This window comes from Ammospiza caudacuta, chromosome 5, assembly GCF_027887145.1.
Source record: "Ammospiza caudacuta isolate bAmmCau1 chromosome 5, bAmmCau1.pri, whole genome shotgun sequence".
Classification (NCBI taxonomy): domain Eukaryota; kingdom Metazoa; phylum Chordata; class Aves; order Passeriformes; family Passerellidae; genus Ammospiza; species Ammospiza caudacuta.
This window is the reverse complement of record NC_080597.1, coordinates 76,516,687-76,534,177: the sequence shown is the minus strand read 5'-3', so window position 1 is coordinate 76,534,177 and position 17,491 is coordinate 76,516,687. Positions and strand designations below refer to the sequence as shown.

At 43.6% G+C, this 17,491-nt stretch overlaps 1 protein-coding gene across 2 annotated transcripts in view; it reads right to left on the bottom strand.

The window, feature by feature from the left end:
- Positions 1 to 17,491, bottom strand: part of EXOC4 (exocyst complex component 4) — a 371,202-nt gene that overhangs the window by 85,059 nt on the left and 268,652 nt on the right. For both annotated transcript variants that reach the window (XM_058805259.1, XM_058805260.1), the window contains exon 11: positions 11,342 to 11,561. In XM_058805259.1, coding sequence (XP_058661242.1) covers positions 11,342 to 11,561 — 220 coding nt within the window. The remainder of the gene's footprint in view (positions 1 to 11,341; positions 11,562 to 17,491) is intronic.

Sequence of the window (17,491 nt, the reverse complement as noted above, 5' to 3'; positions counted from 1 at the left end):
CAGGCAGGAATTCCTCATTGCCAAGATGCCACCCATGGCTGCCCTCTGGCAGTGGGAGCCATTCCCTGTGTGCTGTCCCTCCAGGCCTTGCAGTAAAGATAAATTCTGAACCATACATCAAGGACACCTTTGCTTCTTTCAGATCCCAACTATTTTTATCACGATTTTCCCAAAGACCTGCCCATTAATCCAAAAACTGAACCAAAACAACCCCAAAATTATTCAGCTGCACTTCATAGTTTCCTACACTAAACACTGAGCATTTCCACTCCCTGACCTGCTGGAAAGAAGTAAAAACAACTGAAGGAACTACTCAGCATTTTAGCAACCACCTGCTCCTAACTCACGATTTCTGTCATCCCAAAGTTCTGTGTGATGGCAAAACCCCACTCCCAAAATCCAGCAGAAGAGCAGCATGGAAAAGAAGATGTCTTTCCCCACCAACCCCCCACATTTTAGGAGGAATAAAGAATAAAAGACATCAGACTGGGAAGTGAAAAACCCACTGGGTCAGCTTATTATGGGGAGATGGCTGATAACAGCGGTACTGCCATTGTTCAATCCTGGCCAGAGCTGTGACGAGCTATCCTGCTTGGAAAATGGGCTGGATGGGGCCATGGACTGTCCCTTCCATGTGGAATTTGTGCATCATTTCCTGACAGAGCCATCTCCCCTGCCCAGCAGCCAGAGCATCTCTGAGAGGCCTCCCAGGCAGTTATGGATGGCGGGGAAGCAGCGCTTTGTTTTATCAGCCGTTGTTTTCCCGTTTCTAACGACACTCCAGTGATTGTCCTGTGGATAAATCCATGCAGGGCATTCAGTGGGAAGGCCAGGGAGCTGAACCTGGCTGGGATGGAGCCATCCACACAAAACATTCATCTATTAACCAAGCAGCAGCGCTTCCAAACCCAGCGGGGTCACTGCGGAGCCCTGCTGGGAAACGGGAATTAACTCGGAGCCGAGATCGTTTGTCTCTGGGATGCTGTCATGTTTGTTGTCATTTTTGTTGTCATTTTTGTTGTCATATTCACAGATGAATTCCAGGATTTATTGGGAAGGCAGGTGGCACTCAAGATCGCTCATGGGAATGCAAAGAGAGCCGAGGAGAAATGAATCTCCCGCGGATGGAATGGCAGGAATTCATCTCCGATGTGGTTGCAATTAATGGCAGAGAATTTCACTCAGTTTCACACAGAAACAGCAAACTGGACTAGCTCAGTTACTATTGGATTACTACTCAGTTACTACCAGGATACTACTCAGTTACAGCTTTTTGTTTCATACCTATGTAGAACAAACATTTCCTGTCTTACCCAGAAAAACACACGGCCTGATGGGGAGCATGCATTGAACAGGGAAGTGTTGGATAAAGGGGATAATCATCCCATTAATCATCCCCCATCTGGGGTCTGTACAGTGCAGGAAACAGAGAATTTGGGTCCATCACTGGGCAAACAAAGGGCAATTTTTGGGGAGGAAAGAGGAATTTTAAATATTCAGTGGTTGCTGCAACACAAGGTCAGTCTGTAATTACAGATCTTCCACTTCAGCAATATGAAGGTGGCTGAGGGATGTGGCTACATCAACTTCCCAAAAGGAGTTTCCTGAACTCTCTCCAAGTGAAGAGCCAATTAAATACCCTTTAGAAAATCTTGGGTTTTTTTGGCTAAACTCTTTCACAAGTTCCTGTCCCTCATCAGAATCACAGCAGTTGCACCCTGTGTGAAAAGGGAGGACTTTTCACCCCGAGTCACACAAATCTCATCCTCACCTCCACGTCCCAGGAGCCATTCCCTCACCAGGAGAAATTCACAGTTGAGGATTTAGAGAGAATTCACAGGAATTTAAAGAGGGTTTTCTGAGATACTACTCAGTTACAGCTTTTTGTTTCATACCTATGTAGAACAAACATTTCCTGTCTTATCCAGAAAAACACACGGCCTGATGGGGAGCATGCATTGAACAGGGAAGTGTTGGGGAAATGGGATAATCATCCCATCTGGGGTCTGTACAGTGCAGGAAACAGACAATTTGGGTCCAACACTGGGCAAAAAAAGGGCAATTTTTGGGGAGGAAAGAGGAATTTTAAATATTCAGTGGTTGCTGCAACACAAGGTCAATCTGTGTTTACAGATTTTCCATTTCAGTAGTACAAAGGTGGATGAGAGATGTGGCTACATCAACTGCCCAAAAGGAGTTTCCTGAACTCTCTCCAAGTGAAGAGCCAATCAAATACCCTTTAGAAAATCTTTTTTTTTTGGCTAAACTCTTTCACAAGCTCCTGTCCCTCAGCAGAATCACAGCAGTTGCACCCTGTGTGAAAAGTGAGGACTTTTCACCCCGAGTCACACAAATCCCATCCTCACCTCCACGTCCCAGGAGCCATTCATTCCCTCACCAACAGGGATTCAGAGCTGAGGATTTAGAGAGAATTCACAGGAATTCAAAGAGGTTTTTCTGAGAGACCTCAGGGTACAAAAGTGATGCTTGAGGGGGTGCTGAGCAGCTCAGTTCCCACAAAAGTAAAGCATTGCTGGCTGTGAGATCCTGAGTCCTTCCAAACCATCCTTGCCGAGACCACTCTGGGTGAGAAGAAGTTGGAAATGGCTTGTGATAAACCCGAGTCCTCTGAAAAACAGCTCAGCTTTCTGCTAAATCAATATCGACCTCAAAAAAGGTTTTGATGGGCCAGTGCTTAAGAAAAAGAATAATCTGGAATTCCAGAGGAAGGCAAAAAGTTTTTGATCACAACAAGTTGAAGGACGGCCCAAATTATTCCCACTGAGGTTTTATTTTCAGGTCCATGACTTGTCCAGCACTTGGAGCTCTAAAACCCCAGCTCCTGCACATTTTGGCAGGAAATGGGGCATGGAATCCCAGAGGGATTTGAGTTGGAAGGGAAATTAAAGATCCCCCAGTTCTGCCCCACTGCCATGGCAGGGACTCCTTCCACTATCCCAGCTTGCTCCAGGCTGGCCATGGACACTTCCAGGGATGGAGCATCCCCAACATCTCTTTGCTGATTGGGAGGACAGGGATTAATAATGATATTTTTCATTTTGTGGTGGAAAATGACAGAGCAGGAATTAAACAGGGAATGCCCAACAAGGGTTCAGCCTGTCCCTCAGCACCACGTTTGACACCACGCCTAAATGATAAAAAAATAGAGTTAAACAGAGAATTAATTAATTAATTAATTAAACCAGACCTGGCCAGGGCTCTCCTACAGAGTTGTAGCATTTCCTTGATTTTCACACCCTCTGGCAGTTTTCTTCACAGGCACAAAGTCCTTAAATATTTTAATTAAAGAGTGCATCCCAAAGGTGTGAATTCCCCAGGAAATCCTGGATCAGCCCCAGGAAGACCAGACCTGGTACAATTTCATGGGGAGAGGGGAAAGCTTTTTCCTTCTTTATAGTGCAGATCACACAAAGCAAAAAATTCCAGCACAAAAGTAAAATATTTGCAAAAAAAAATTACTATTCTGACAGCTTTGTGTGCGTGAGAGAGACATTTTTCTTTTCTTTTCTTTTCTTTTCTTTTCTTTTCTTTTCTTTTCTTTTCTTTTCTTTTCTTTTCTTTTCTTTTCCTTTCTTTTCTTTTCTTTTCTTTTCTTTTCTTTTCTTTTCTTTTCTTTTCTTTTCTTTTCTTTTCTTTTCTTTTCTTTTCTTTTCTTTTCTTTTCTTTTCTTTCCTTTTCTTTCCTTTTCTTTCCTTTTCTTTTCTTCTTTTCTTTTTTCTTTTCTTTTCCTTTATTTTATTTTATTTTTATTTTCAGTTTTTGTATTTTATTTTATTTCATTTCACTTCATTTTATTTAATTTTACTTTATTTAATTTCATTTTATATTTTCTTTTCTTTTATTTCATTTTTTAAAATTTTATTTTTTTTTTTTTTGTATTGTATTTAATTTATTTTATTTTGATGGAAAGGCTCTATTTACAGATTAGAACCAGGAGGGGGAAACTTTTCATTTACTTCCCTCAGTTCTTTCAGATGTAAATTAGAGCGCTATAAGCCTTCCAACTGCAAAGTTTATCCACTTCAGGGGGAAGATTCCAGAGGCAGAGTGCCAGGAGGAATATTCCAGCGGAATGGCAGCATTCCTGCATTGTTGTTCCTTTTATAATTCTCCTGTTGTCAAATCCCTGCCTCCAAAATCCCAACTACTCCCACTGAACGCTGCTCGTCAGGGAGGGGCAGCCCCTGCCACACACACGAAAAAAAAAAAGGGATTTTTCCCTTCCCTTTCAACAATAGATTAATGTCTCTTTTGTTCTGCGCCAGAGCTGGGTGCCATATTTCAAAATGTGCTTTTAAAACAGGTATAATTAAACCTCTGCGAGAGGAGGGAGGCAGAGAAATGAGCAGCCAGAGGAGGAATAAAGGCATTTTAGAGGGTGCTGGAAAGAGCCTTATCCCTCCCTCTCAGCTACAATTACATTCCACAGTGGGTGCAGTGGGTGAGGGAAAAAGGAAAAAAAAAAAAAGTGATTATAAAAATGAACTTTTCCTGGAAAAATGAGCACGTTGTGAAAGGATGGCTCGTTTGAACGTCGCAGCACTTCAAAAGGAGGATGAATTAGTGCTGACAACTCAATAAAGTAGCCATCAATTATTCAAAATGTGATGGCTCTTCTCATGCAGCACTTGTGATTAGGGAAACATTTCAAAGCCCGGCAATGAGAGTTATTCTCCTCAATGAAATGGGTCTGGGCTTCAAAATGCGAGGGAAGAAAAATAATGGGATTTTGGAGGAGTCTGGAAAGAACACAGGGAAGTTTCTTCTCCTGGAGCCATCCATCAAGGGTTTCATGGGAGACTTTCCAGGCTGGATTTAGGATTTATGGAGTGGAATGGAACAAGGAGAGGGAAGGAAAAATATCTGTGGTGTGATAGGGGCACCCAAATGTCAGCTGATGGGTGCTGAGAGCCCAGCCCAACCACGACCCCAAATTAAAGTTCTGGTGTGTTTTGGAACAGCAAATATTAAACTTTCCTAGGAAAAAAGAGAGTTATGGAAGAACCAGGTTTCCCAGAGAATTTTGTGGAAGGTTTTGGTGTCTGAGCCCTGGAAGTGTCCAAGGGCAGGGCTTGGAGCAGCCTGGGAGAGTGGGAGGTGTCCCTGCCCATGGCAGGGGTGGCACTGGGTGGGCTTTGAGGTCCCTTCCAACCCAAACCATCCTGGGATTCCACGGAAGACATTCCTGGAGGAATGCTGGTGATGGAGTGTCGCCATGATACTTTCTGAAAAATCACTTTGCCAGGATTTTTTCTCCTGAGAAGCTGAGAAGCCTCAGAGGAGAAGAAAAACAATAATTATCTGCTGGTGTGGAATGCAACAGGTGAATCTGTGATTGCCCCATGTTGGTTGTTTTTAATTAATGGCCAATCACAGCCCAGCTGGCTCGGACTCTCCGGTCAGTCACAAGATTTTATTATCATTCTCTTCTATTCCTTTCTTTTCCAGCCTTCTGATGAAATCCTTTCTTCTACTCTTTAGTGTAGTTTTAATATATAATTTTCTTTTAATATAATATAGATATAATTAATTAATATAATAGTATATAATTTTCTAGTAGTATAATATAATATAATATAATATAATATAATATAATATAATCACATATGATTATATTATATTATATTATATTATATTATATTATATTATATATTATAATATATATTATATAATATATAATATATTGTAATATATATTATATAATGATTATATATTATATATATTATATTATATTATATTATATTATATTATATTATGTTGTGTTATATTATATATAATTATATATAATATATCATAAAATAGTAAATCATCCTTCTGAACCATGGAGTCAGATTCCCATCTCTTCCCTCATCCTGAGACCCTCAAACACTACCACAATGGAGCAACACAGCTTCCTTAAAACAAAATTTATCAGGCTTTGCTTTTTTAGTTTCCTCCTGGAATTCCAGCTCATCCATCACCAAAACAACCCCAGAGAAAGCAAAGCACTGGTTTAAAATTGCAGAAATCTTGGGGAAGAAAAGGAACTGGAAGAAAAAAGGAAAAGTGGGTGAGTGTCACTCCTGTGGCACTTGGATCTGTGACTTCCCACTGGATTTTCAGCAGGGAGGAGAAGCTGCTCTGCCTCAGCATCCTCAGCATCCCAGGGCCCTGCTCTGCTGCCAGGGATTCTTAATGAGTTTGCAAATGAGGAATGTGCAGCTGGAGCTTCAAACTTAGCAGGCCAGGCTGAAAGTCTTCTCCTCTGGCCAGGGAGGTAACAGGGGCTGGGGCTGACACCACCCTGCGAGGCAAATTGAGGATTTATGAGAGCAGTGCTCTGCTGAGGGAGCTGGCAGGGCTCTCTGGGTAATTAAAATAATCAATCAAGGCCTGGGATGGAGGCTGGGGCAGATATGTGTGGTTTACTCCCAACTTCTGAGGACAAGCCGAATGCAAGGGGGGAAAAAATGAAAATAAATTAAAAGGAATGGAAAGGCGAGGAATTTATGGGTCTGGGGAGGACTCGATGAGCTGGCACTGAAAATAAACTGCACGTGCTGAGTGAGGGTGAGGCTGGACTCAAAGGATGGAGAGACTTTAAAGCCCATCCCATCCCACCCCTGCCATGGGTGGGACACCTTTCATCATGCCAGGGTGCTCTGAGCCCCATCCAACCTGGCCTGGGGCACTCCAGGGATCCAGGGGCAGCCACAGCTGCTCTGGGCACCCAGGGCATGACCCAGGACATGGCAGAGTCATGCTGAGGTGAACAAAACACCTTGGTGGCCTCAGAGAGGAGCAGGATCATAATTTTGCTCCCAAATCTCAGTGGAAATGCTCCAGGCCAGGTTGGATGGGGCTTGGAGCAAGGACAGTGGAAGATGTCCCTGCTCATGGCAGCAGGGCTGGAATGAAAGGCCTTTAAAGGTCCATTTCAACCCTTTAAAGTTCCCTTCCAACCCAAAATATCCCCCAATTTAATCCCTTTAAAGGTCCTTTCCAACCCTTTAAAGGTCCATTTCAGCCCTTTAAAGGTCCCTTTAAACCTAAAATATTCCCCAATTTAATATCCCCCAATCTGATCCCTTTAATGCTCCCTTCCAACCCTTTAAATGTCCCTTTCAACCCTGTAAAGGGCCCTTCCAACCCAATATATCCCCCAATTTAATATCCCCCAGTTTAATCCCTTTAAAGGTCTCATCCAACCCTTTAAACCCAAAATATCCCCCAATTTAATATCCCCCAATTTAATATCCTCCAATTTAATATCCCCCAATTTAATCCCTTTAAATGCCCCTTCCAAACCTTGAAATGTCCCTTTCAACCCTGTAAAGGTGTCTGCCAACCCTTTAAAGGCCCCTTTCAACCCTTTAAAGGCCCCTTTCAGCCCAAAATACCTCCCAGTTCAATATCCCCCAATTTAATCCCTTTAAACTGGGGAATTTAAATCCAACCCTTTAAAAGTCCCTTCAAACCCAAAATATCCCCAATTTAATGATTCATCAGTGAGCAAACGAGGGTTATCCGGTTCGTGACCAACCCCAAGTCCTGTCAGGGATTGAGGGGATCTCAAAGACCTCAAACACGGGGTTGTTCCCTCCAGGCCAGACGTGACTCACACCTGTGGGATGGTTTGTGAAGCCTGACTCTGCTTCTGCACATCTGAAGAGGACAAAAACAATTCTAAAATAATCCTGCCCGCCATGGGCACCGCTTGAAAATGTCCACACAGAACTGCCCTGCCCTGGGATGCACTGAACGTGCCAGTGAAAGTGGAGTTTTTAAAATAAATTAAAACCCTGACTAAACTCTGCCTAAAGCAGTTGGTTTTGTGCAGCTCAGAAGTCCTCAGTGGAGAACTGCAGCTGACTTACACAGGAACCTTCTCAAAGCTTCCACAAAGGCAGGAACTGCACTGAATGTCCCCCCTCAGAGAAGAAATTATCTGAAAAAATGTTGGAAGCAACAGGGAGAGTCAGACTCCCACCAAGAGATAATTCTGTCTCTCATTTGAAGCTAGAAAAGGAGATTTAGCCCAAATTCTGCACTCGGTGGGTTTTACCCTCTTGACATGAAACACACAAACAAGAGCTGAAAACATCTTGGTTGTAACACCACGCCAACTGCAAAACAAAAAAAATTGAAATATGAGCCTCAGAAGCATCAAAATTGCTTTAAAATTATCCTTGAATGGGAAAAACCCCCATGGATCAGCCATGCCTGCTCCTTAATGGATGCTGCTGGCAGGGAGCCAGCCTGGAAAGACAATTAATTTGTTTAGACTGATAAATAAAAACATCCAGCCTCCATCAAAGCGTGCAGCCATCAGCATTGGTGAGAGCTGCTGGCTGGGACCATCCTTCTCCTTAATAACCACTCATTTGATGGGAATAAAACATTCCAGAAGCTCTCAGAGATGTCTCCTTGGAAAGCCACAAGTGAGTGGCTCCGTGCATGGAGTGGGTGCTGTGGTAATTAGCTCCAGCAAATCGTTATCCTCCAAAACAGCTGCACAACCCGACTTTTTAAGGGTTTATTTTTATTTTTTTGGTGATTTTCAGCTGCTGGAGTTTGGCCAAAAAATATCAGGAGCATCATCCACACCACGCTGAGATAAGAAACAACACAAGCTTTGAAGGAAAGGAAAAAGTCCCACTCTGCTGCTCCAGAGCGAAGCAATTTGGATTTTTTTGGAGATGGAGCAACAGGTTTTTAAGGCCAGTGACCACCTGGGTGGGAAGATTTATCACCTCGTTGAGAACCCTACAAGAACAGGCTGCAAGAAGCTGTCGAGGCACTTGTAGCCTAATTTAGGATCGATTTAAACAATTACAGCCTGAAATTTAATGCTGAATAATTTTGAGACAAATGAGTTTCACGGTGATTCAGCCGCTCTGCAAAGGAAAAGGGTTTCAAGTGTTTTACACTTGAGGAGGGAGGAATGGAAAACAAGGCAGTAAAATGGAATATTTAGAAAAGACAATTTTTTTTTTAAAGGATAATCTTTACAGGAGTGGGTGATTCATCTGTGAGCACACAATGCTTGAAAATCTTTTATCTCTCATCTAATTCAGCTCAGACATGTGCTGATAGTGATCCCAAAGCAGCTTTATCAGTGTGGGCTGATAAATTCCCCAGTGCTGTTCCAGCCAAAGTGGCTTCAGAGAGATCTTTGGGATAGCAAAGAGTGGGATGGTTAAACCAGGAACCCACAAACAGCAAAAAATAAACTGGGGGAGAGCTTCATTCAGCACATCTCCATCATATCCACGAGGGGATGGGGGCAAAGACTCCAGGCTCCAGCACTGCCAAGCAGAAATAGCCTTTTTTTTTAACCCCCTTTAATGGAAAATCAATAGGATTTATTTTAGGGAGCTGTTTGGATGAGCTGGTTCAAAGAGGCAGCAATTTTTCTTCTCTATTCAGAGAATTGCCCTTCTCTGATGTCAGGAACAAGGAGACCTCCTGAGCACAGACAGTTTGACCAAGGATAATTCCAGTTCAAAATAATTTCCATCCATCAAGAGAAAAAAATTGTAGGAGCTGGATGAGAAAATTCCAAACCACTCTGAGTCTTTAACCCTGAATGAACTTTAAGGAAATATACTGACATTATAGAACACATTTTCATGAGAAATGAAGCCATGAGCCACAGAAAATACTTTATCCATATTAAGGCAGGTAAAGCTTGGGAAGGAAACAATCCAGGGATTCTGTGCAGTCCCCAAAACATCAATTCAGCTCCTGCAAAGAGAATTTTGGCCCCTTTCTAAAGAAGCTGTTCCCCCCTCCAGTGACTTCTGGAAATGCTGTTCTGGAATTTGATTTTGTTTTGGTTCTGAAAGGACCATCCCAGTCCTGCTGCACCCAGACAGACACAGTCAGTGACCATTAAAACATCAAAAAGTCTGGAAATGGTAACAATAATACAGTTATTCCCATTATTGCATGAAATGATAATATCCCTGTGGATAACAATAATAATTTACAGATGTGAACTGGGACAGAAAAGGGCCACATAAACCCTGGGCTAAAGGTGCTGCTTCCTAAGAACTGGAGTATTATCCATCCCTGAGGAGAGGATTTCCCAGGAAAGAGGGAATAACTTCAAAAGATTAAAAGAGTTTGACATGACCAACAGCCAGAGTCAGTTACAGAATCACAGAATCACCAGGTTGGGAGAACCCTCCAAGGCCCTGGAGCCCAGCCCAGCCCCTGGCACCCAGTGCCACCTCCAGGCTGGTTAAACACACCCAGGGGTGGTGACTGCACCCCCTCCCCGGGCAGCCATTGCAGAACTTTCTCCCCCTTGCTGGAAAAGCTTTTTGCTGCTCTCCAAGCTGGATTTCCCTCGGCCCAGCTCAGGCTGTGTGCCCTGGGTGTGCCAGTGCTGCTGCAGACAGAGCCCAGGGGCAGCTGGGCACAGGCACCTTTCAGGAGCTGTGAGAGTGCTGGGGGCACCCTGAGTCTCCTTTCCTGCAGGCTGAGCACCCCCAGCTCCCTCAGGGCTCCCTCAGGGTTTGTGTCCCAGCCCCTCTCCAGCATTATCACCCAGTGCCACCCCTGCCATGGCAGGGACACCTCCCACCATCCCAGGCTGCTCCAGCCCCAGTGTCCAACCTTGGCCACTGCAGGGATCAGGGGCAGCCCCAGCTGCTCTGGGAATCCCTTCCCAAAATCCCACCCCAGGCTCCCTCTCCAGGGAATTCCCTCCATTCCCAGCTCTCCCAGCCTGGCATTGGATCCATCCCCACCCCGACTCCTCTCTAGGAAGGCATTTTGGGGTCTGGGGGCTTCACTGGCAATCTCAGCACTCCAGGAAGGGTCTCCCTTCCCTTCTCCATCCCCAACTTCCATAAAAACCCCTGGGGATGGATTCTGAGTGTCCCAAATCCCAGAATGGTTTGGGTGGGAAGGGCCCTTCAAGCCCATCCCATTCCAATGCCACCATCCCAGGCTGCTCCAGCCTGGCCTTGGGCACTGCAGGGATCAGGGGCAGCCCCAGCTGCTCTGGCAATGCCAGCCCAGGCAGGAATTCCTCATTGCCAAGATGCCACCCATGGCTGCCCTCTGGCACTGGGAGCCATTCCCTGTGTGCTGTCCCTGCAGGCCTTGTCCCCAGTCCCTCTGCAGCTCTGCTGGAGCCCCTGCAGGCCCTGCAATGTGCTGGGAGCTCTCCCTGGAGCCTTCCCTGCTCCAGGGGAACATTCCCAGCTCTCCCAGCCTGGCTCCAGCCCTCAGAGCTCCAGCAGCTCCACATTTTTCCCTGTTGGATCCACAACCAGATCTGGCTGGACATGGACACCAGGGACGTCCTGAGGGGTCCCTCAGCTCCCACCTGCAGCAGAGGCCTCTGCACTCCCAGGATCTTCATGGTGTCAGCGTTGGCCAGGATCTTCAGCGGATCCGAGGCCTTGGTGACGCCCTCGATCTCCTTGTTGATCTCGGCCAGGACCTGGCTCAGGAAGATGTTCTTGATGTACATGGTGAGGAACTCCCTCAGGGGACACTGCTTGGCTGGGCCCAGCTCCATGGCCTGCTCGATCTCCTGGATAAACCTGCAACACAGAAAGGGGAAGGAGGAATTGTAATTAAAGTAAATGAATTGTAATTAAAGGTTAAAATGAAGATGTTTTAGATTTGTTGGCGTTGCCGTTGCCACTCCAACATTTCAGAAACGAGCAGTGTGGGAATGACCATGGACTGTCCCAGCCTGAGGGATGATGAGGAGAAAAGGTCTACAAGGTAGTTTTAGGGGAAAAAAAGAGAGATAAAATACAATCAATTGATGAGACAGACACTAAATTGCTGGAGAAGGACAGATAAAATCCACATCTCAGACACAATTCCCGTTTGTGCCAAAAAAAATTTGGCTTTTCCATCGGGGACATGCTGGGAAGATGTCCTTATAAAAAATCTGGCTTTTTAAAATTTTATATTTATATTTTAAAATATATATACAATATATAAGATTTTTATTTTTGTATTTTTATTTATATATATATATTTTTAAATTTCTATATCCTTATAGAAAAATTTGGCTTTTTCATGTAGGACATTGTGGGGAGATATCCTTATAGAAACATTTGGCTTTTGCATTTGGGACGTGCTGGGAAGATGTCCTTATAAAAAAATTGGTATTTTTTATTTATATATTTAAATTTTTATTATATAGATGTAATATTTATTTTTATTTTTATTTCTCTCTATATTTTTTAAAATCTCTATATCCTTATAGAAAAATCTAGCTTTTCCATTTGGAACACACTGGGAAGATGTCCTTGTAGAAAAAATTTGGCTTTTCCATGTGGGACACGCTGGGAAGATATCCTTATAAAAATAAAATCACAACTCAAAAAGCTAACATGCCACAAATCCCTTTAAAAAGCCAAGCTTCCTTCTGGGTGTGGTCACTTGATTCCCACAAGTGGGTTCCCACATCTCTAAACGGAACAACAGAATATTCCAGCTCAAAATCCAGAAAAAACCATGGAAAAAAAGCAATTTCAATGCACGACGCCATTATCCCCCTGCATTATGGATGCCTGTGTTATGGTGTATGTTCATCACCCTTTATTGTTCCATCCCAGGATCCCATTCCTGAGCACACAGAGCAGCAGCATGACTCTGGGAATATTTTAGCACCAAATGTTTGCCATCTCCTGCAAACTGTCTTTATTTCTGTGCTGCCATCTGCTTTACCACGGAGGAGTTTATTCCAGAAATTACCTCGTCATGTCTTTAACTACATCTGAGGCAGTGGAATTGGTGTTCCTCTCAAAACAATTAGGGATTGGGTATCAGGATCCATAATGGATTGAGATTTGCTGTCCTGAGTTGTGGTGAGGAAGGTTTAGGTTCGATATTAGGAATAATTTATGCACTGGTTGGATATTAGGAATAATTTATGCAGTGAGAAATGGTCAGGAAGCAGAGCAGGGAAGTGTGGAGTCACCATCCCTGACAGAAAACAGGGATGTGGCACTTAGGACATGGTTTGGTGCTGAACAATGGTTGGATTTGATGATCCCAGAGGTCTTTTCCAACCTCAAGGACTCCATGATTTTACTCCTGACTACTGACCCTATTCTCAAACCCTTCAATGGGATCTGCTTAATTATCCATAATTTTCTACCTCCACATTCCTCACTCCAGAGGAGCTGCTTCCCTTCCTAGCCCTGACTGAGGAGCCAATTCCCATGGATGATTTCTTTCCAATCTGAGCTCTTTTCTCCCTAAATTCTCTCCTTGTTGGCTCCGTGGGTCTGGAGTGGCACTTTTGGACAATGCAGCTTCCATGGGGGTTCCCTTTGGAGCTCAGGTGGAAGATTGGCTCTACAAAGGGAGAGAGATGCTGCAGGGAGGGAATCACAGAGCAGGTGAGGGAATCCATAAATTCAGAGGGTTTTGGGAAAGCTGCAAAAGGCAGCTCAGAGACAGCAGAACTGTGATTGGAGCTAAGCAGCAGCCATGAGATTGGTTAGCAGAAAAATTATGTGAAAATAGAAAAGTAATGACAAATAGAACAATGGTCTGTGTATTAATGCTTGTCTAGAATAACTCCCTAAGCTGCAGAAAAGTTTATCAGTGAGATATGAGGGAGTTCTAAGTTAATAACAGAGCTCTGTGCATTGTGTTTGAGGCTCACAAGCAGGGATTGGATTTGAAATAAGCCAGCATTGTTTAACCAAAGGTACCTGTGCTTACAGTGGTTGGATGGAGCTGCTGTCAATGTGCTTTTGCTGTGTGGGATTGGTCACAAAACTGTTAAAGTGAGCTGTGACATTGAGTTCTGTGTCTGCTGCCTGGGGTGTGAGCTGAGGGCATCTTCCCATTGCCATAGCCATGGAATGAGGCTGGTGCTGGAAAATCAAACAGCTCAAGGCACGTTCCCAGCAGCCCTGTCCTGTTGGTGATTTGTGCAGAGAGCCTGGCTGGTGATAAAAGGCAGCTTCATTCCCTGGATTTCACAGGGTGAGAATGGGAATCAGCTTGGTAAAACAGGGAACCAGTGGAGCTTTCTGGGGAAGAGAACAGAAATTCCACAGAGCTGATCCCAGAAATATCAGAGCTGATGTCACCAGCTCCGAGTGACACCACTCATGTCCTCAAGGGGACATTGCCAGGGTTGATGGGACTGTGTTGGACTCATTTACTGTGTCCTTTCATGGGTGTCAGTAAATCTCTGACTCTTCCTTTGTAAGTTTATTTACAGAGCACAAAACTCCCCCCAAATGTGAATTTTACTATTGAACCCCATTGAGGTGGTAAGCTCAAATGAATGAACATCATCCAGCAAAGTGACAGGAACAGCTTCTAAACACTTTTAAAATCCAGAAAATGCTCAAAAAATGGCTAAACCAAGTAAAAGAAGCCTTTTAGAGGGAGAATGGCCATGTGCAAACCACCAGAGCTCAGATGTGCTGATCTACAACAGGAGTGGCAACTCCTCACCCCACAACATCCTGATGGTGCTCCTGCACCACACACTCAGCACTGGAAAATGCTGTGTTCACCAAGAATTTTTGCTTCTCAAGGCCTGGCATCCATCACCAGCATAGAATTAATTTTGGTTGCATTAAAAGAAGTGTTATTAATAATTTAGTGATTATTGTATATTTTGATATTACAATTATAATTAAATTTATGATAATTTTGATTGTTTATTTATTATAAAATGTTTGATAATATATTAAAATTATCATATATATATCATAATATATTTATGATAAAATATTTGTTTATTATAAAATTTGTTATTATTTTTCACATACTGTGCATAAAATATTACGTATAATAATAATACACTGTGAATAAGAATGAAAAATTTTGAATTTTAGAGAGATCTAGAGATCTGTGCCTTCATCTCCAGAAAACTTCTCCTTGATGTGTCCTGTTCAGTTTTAACATTTTGGAACAGACAATACAAGAGTTCACCTAAAGCTGGTTAGGATCAAACCATATCCCTGTTTTCCTTGATAGGAGCCATAAAATAATCATGGATTACGAGGGAGCTGCCAGGCAGCACTGACTGAGGGGGGATTTGTGAGTGCTCAGCATCACTTGTGATAAAGAACAAATGATCAGGAAGCAGATTTCAACTGGACAGCAGCAGGAAGTTATTAAAAATGAATCCGTGCAGGGCATGGAGAACTGGAGGATGAGGATGGGAGTCCTTCAGCTGGGATGCTCAAGGATAGTTTGGTGAAATAATTATGGGAATGGAAACCAGTGAAGTCTTCATTTAATCCCAGAGATCTCTGCTGAGGGAAATGGGAGCAGAGAAAAAGTAAAGAAATTAAGGAATTATGGATGTGAGAGTGTGGCTTCCAGCAGGGAACAGCCCAGGAGTGCCTGGATTTGATAATCCAGTGGGACAAGGTGCTTTTTGCAGCCTCAGGGGACAACTGGGATCCATTTGCTGGGGTGTGCCAGAGGTGGTTCAGAGATGACCTCTCCAAATTTCCAGCAGGCAGAGTGAGTCCCACACTGCTGTATTTGCAGGATGCCCTGATGAAGGCAGGGATCATGAATCTGACTCCATGCTCTCAGAAGGCTCATTTATTACTTCATGATACTATGTTATATTAAAGAATACTAAACTATACTAAAGCATACAGAAAGGACACTTACTGAATGCTAAAAAGATAATAATGAAAACTTGTGACTCTCTCCAGAGTCCTGACACAGCTTGGCACTGATTGGCCAAAGAGTGAAAACAACTCATACCAGAATCCAATAAAACAATCACCTGTGGGGAAACAATCTCCAACCACATTCCACATGAGCACAACACAGGAGAAGCAAATGAGATAATATTGTTTTCCTTTTCTCTGAGGCTTCCCAGCTTCCCAGGAGAAAAATCCTGGGTGAAGGGATTTTTTCAGAGAATGTGAATTGCACACCACACTGCTCTCACACTGCTCTGCACCCCAGGCAGCCACTCTAGAGCTTCAGCCTTCAAAATCCTGCTGGGCACAGGACCAGGGGCTCAAGCAGGAGGCACAAAGTTCCAGGTGCAGGTGAGATTTGCACCAGGAATCCTTCTGGGACATTGAATGGTAGCACTGGTGCACTGTCCGTGTGCTGGACTGGGAAGGTTACTCAGAATTCCATTAAGAACAGATTAAAAATGGAAAACATGAATTTTTTTTTAAAATTTAAGAAAATTTAGACAATTACATCTGCAATTTAAGAGAAATGAGAGTTGCCCCTGGATCCCTGGAATGTCCAAGGCCAGGCTGGATGGGGCTTGGAGCACCTTCGGATAGTGGGAGGTGTTGAGGTTGGAGCTGGATCATCTTTAAGGTCCTTTCCAACCCAAACCATTCCATGATTCCATGAATTAGGGATGCCAAGTCCAACTGTCACTAAATAAATGTGACACCAAGAGTGACTGTTCTGCCACCAAGTCCCACAGGGCTCTCTGCTTCCCAGCTTCCCTCTTCCTGCCTTCTCATCCCTCCTCTTTGTGGGAATTTCACCATCAGTTTGTGGAATTAGAAAAGGTAAGAAGATTTTTAGAAAGCTGGACAAGTAGGTTTGAGAAATAGAACAGAAAATTTAGAGCTAGCTGCAGCTAAAGTAAAAAGCTATAATTAAAAAAACCCTCTTATTTTCCATGGTTCCCAATCCCACTCGGTCATCCTGTGATTCTCTACCAGGAGCCCAACAGGTTTGGGAGCCCAAAAAACACTTTGGGATGGGAGAGAGCTGTCAGCTCAGGAACCAGCCCTTGCCTTTGGCTGGTCTTGCTGAGCTCTGGTTGGAATTGTGTCCACTGGGAATTTCGGCTGGAATGATGTCCATTGGGAATTTCAGCTGGAATTATGTCCATTTTGAATTTCAGCTGGAATTGTATCCATTTAGAATTTCAGCTGGAATTGTGTCCATTGGGAATTCTGTCTGGAATTGGTGTCCATTGAGAATTTCATCTGGAATTGTGCCCATTGGGAATTTTGGCTGGAATTATGTCCATTGGGAAATCTGATTGGAATTGTGTCCATTGAGAATTTTGGCTGGAATTGTGTCCATTGGGAATTCTGTCTGGAATTGGTGTCCATTGAGAATTTCAGCTGGAATTGTGTCCATTGGGAAATCTGATTGGAATTGTGTCCATTGAGAATTTCAGCTGGAATTGTGTCCATTGGGAATTTTGGCTGGAATTGTGTCCATTGGGAATTTCATCTGGAATTGTGCCCATTGGGAATTTTGGCTGGAATTGTGTCCATTGGGAATTCTGGCTGGAATTGTGTCCATTGGGAATTTTGGCTGGAATTGTGTCCATTGAGAATTTCATCTGGAATTGTGCCCATTGGGAATTTTGGCTGGAATTGTGTCCATTGGGAAATCTGATTGGAATTGTGTCCATTGAGAATTCTGGCTGGAATTGTGTCCATTGGGAAATCTGGTTGGAATTGTGTCCACTGGGTATTCTGGCTGGAATTGTGTCCATTGGAAATTTCAGCTGGAATTGTGTCCATTGAGA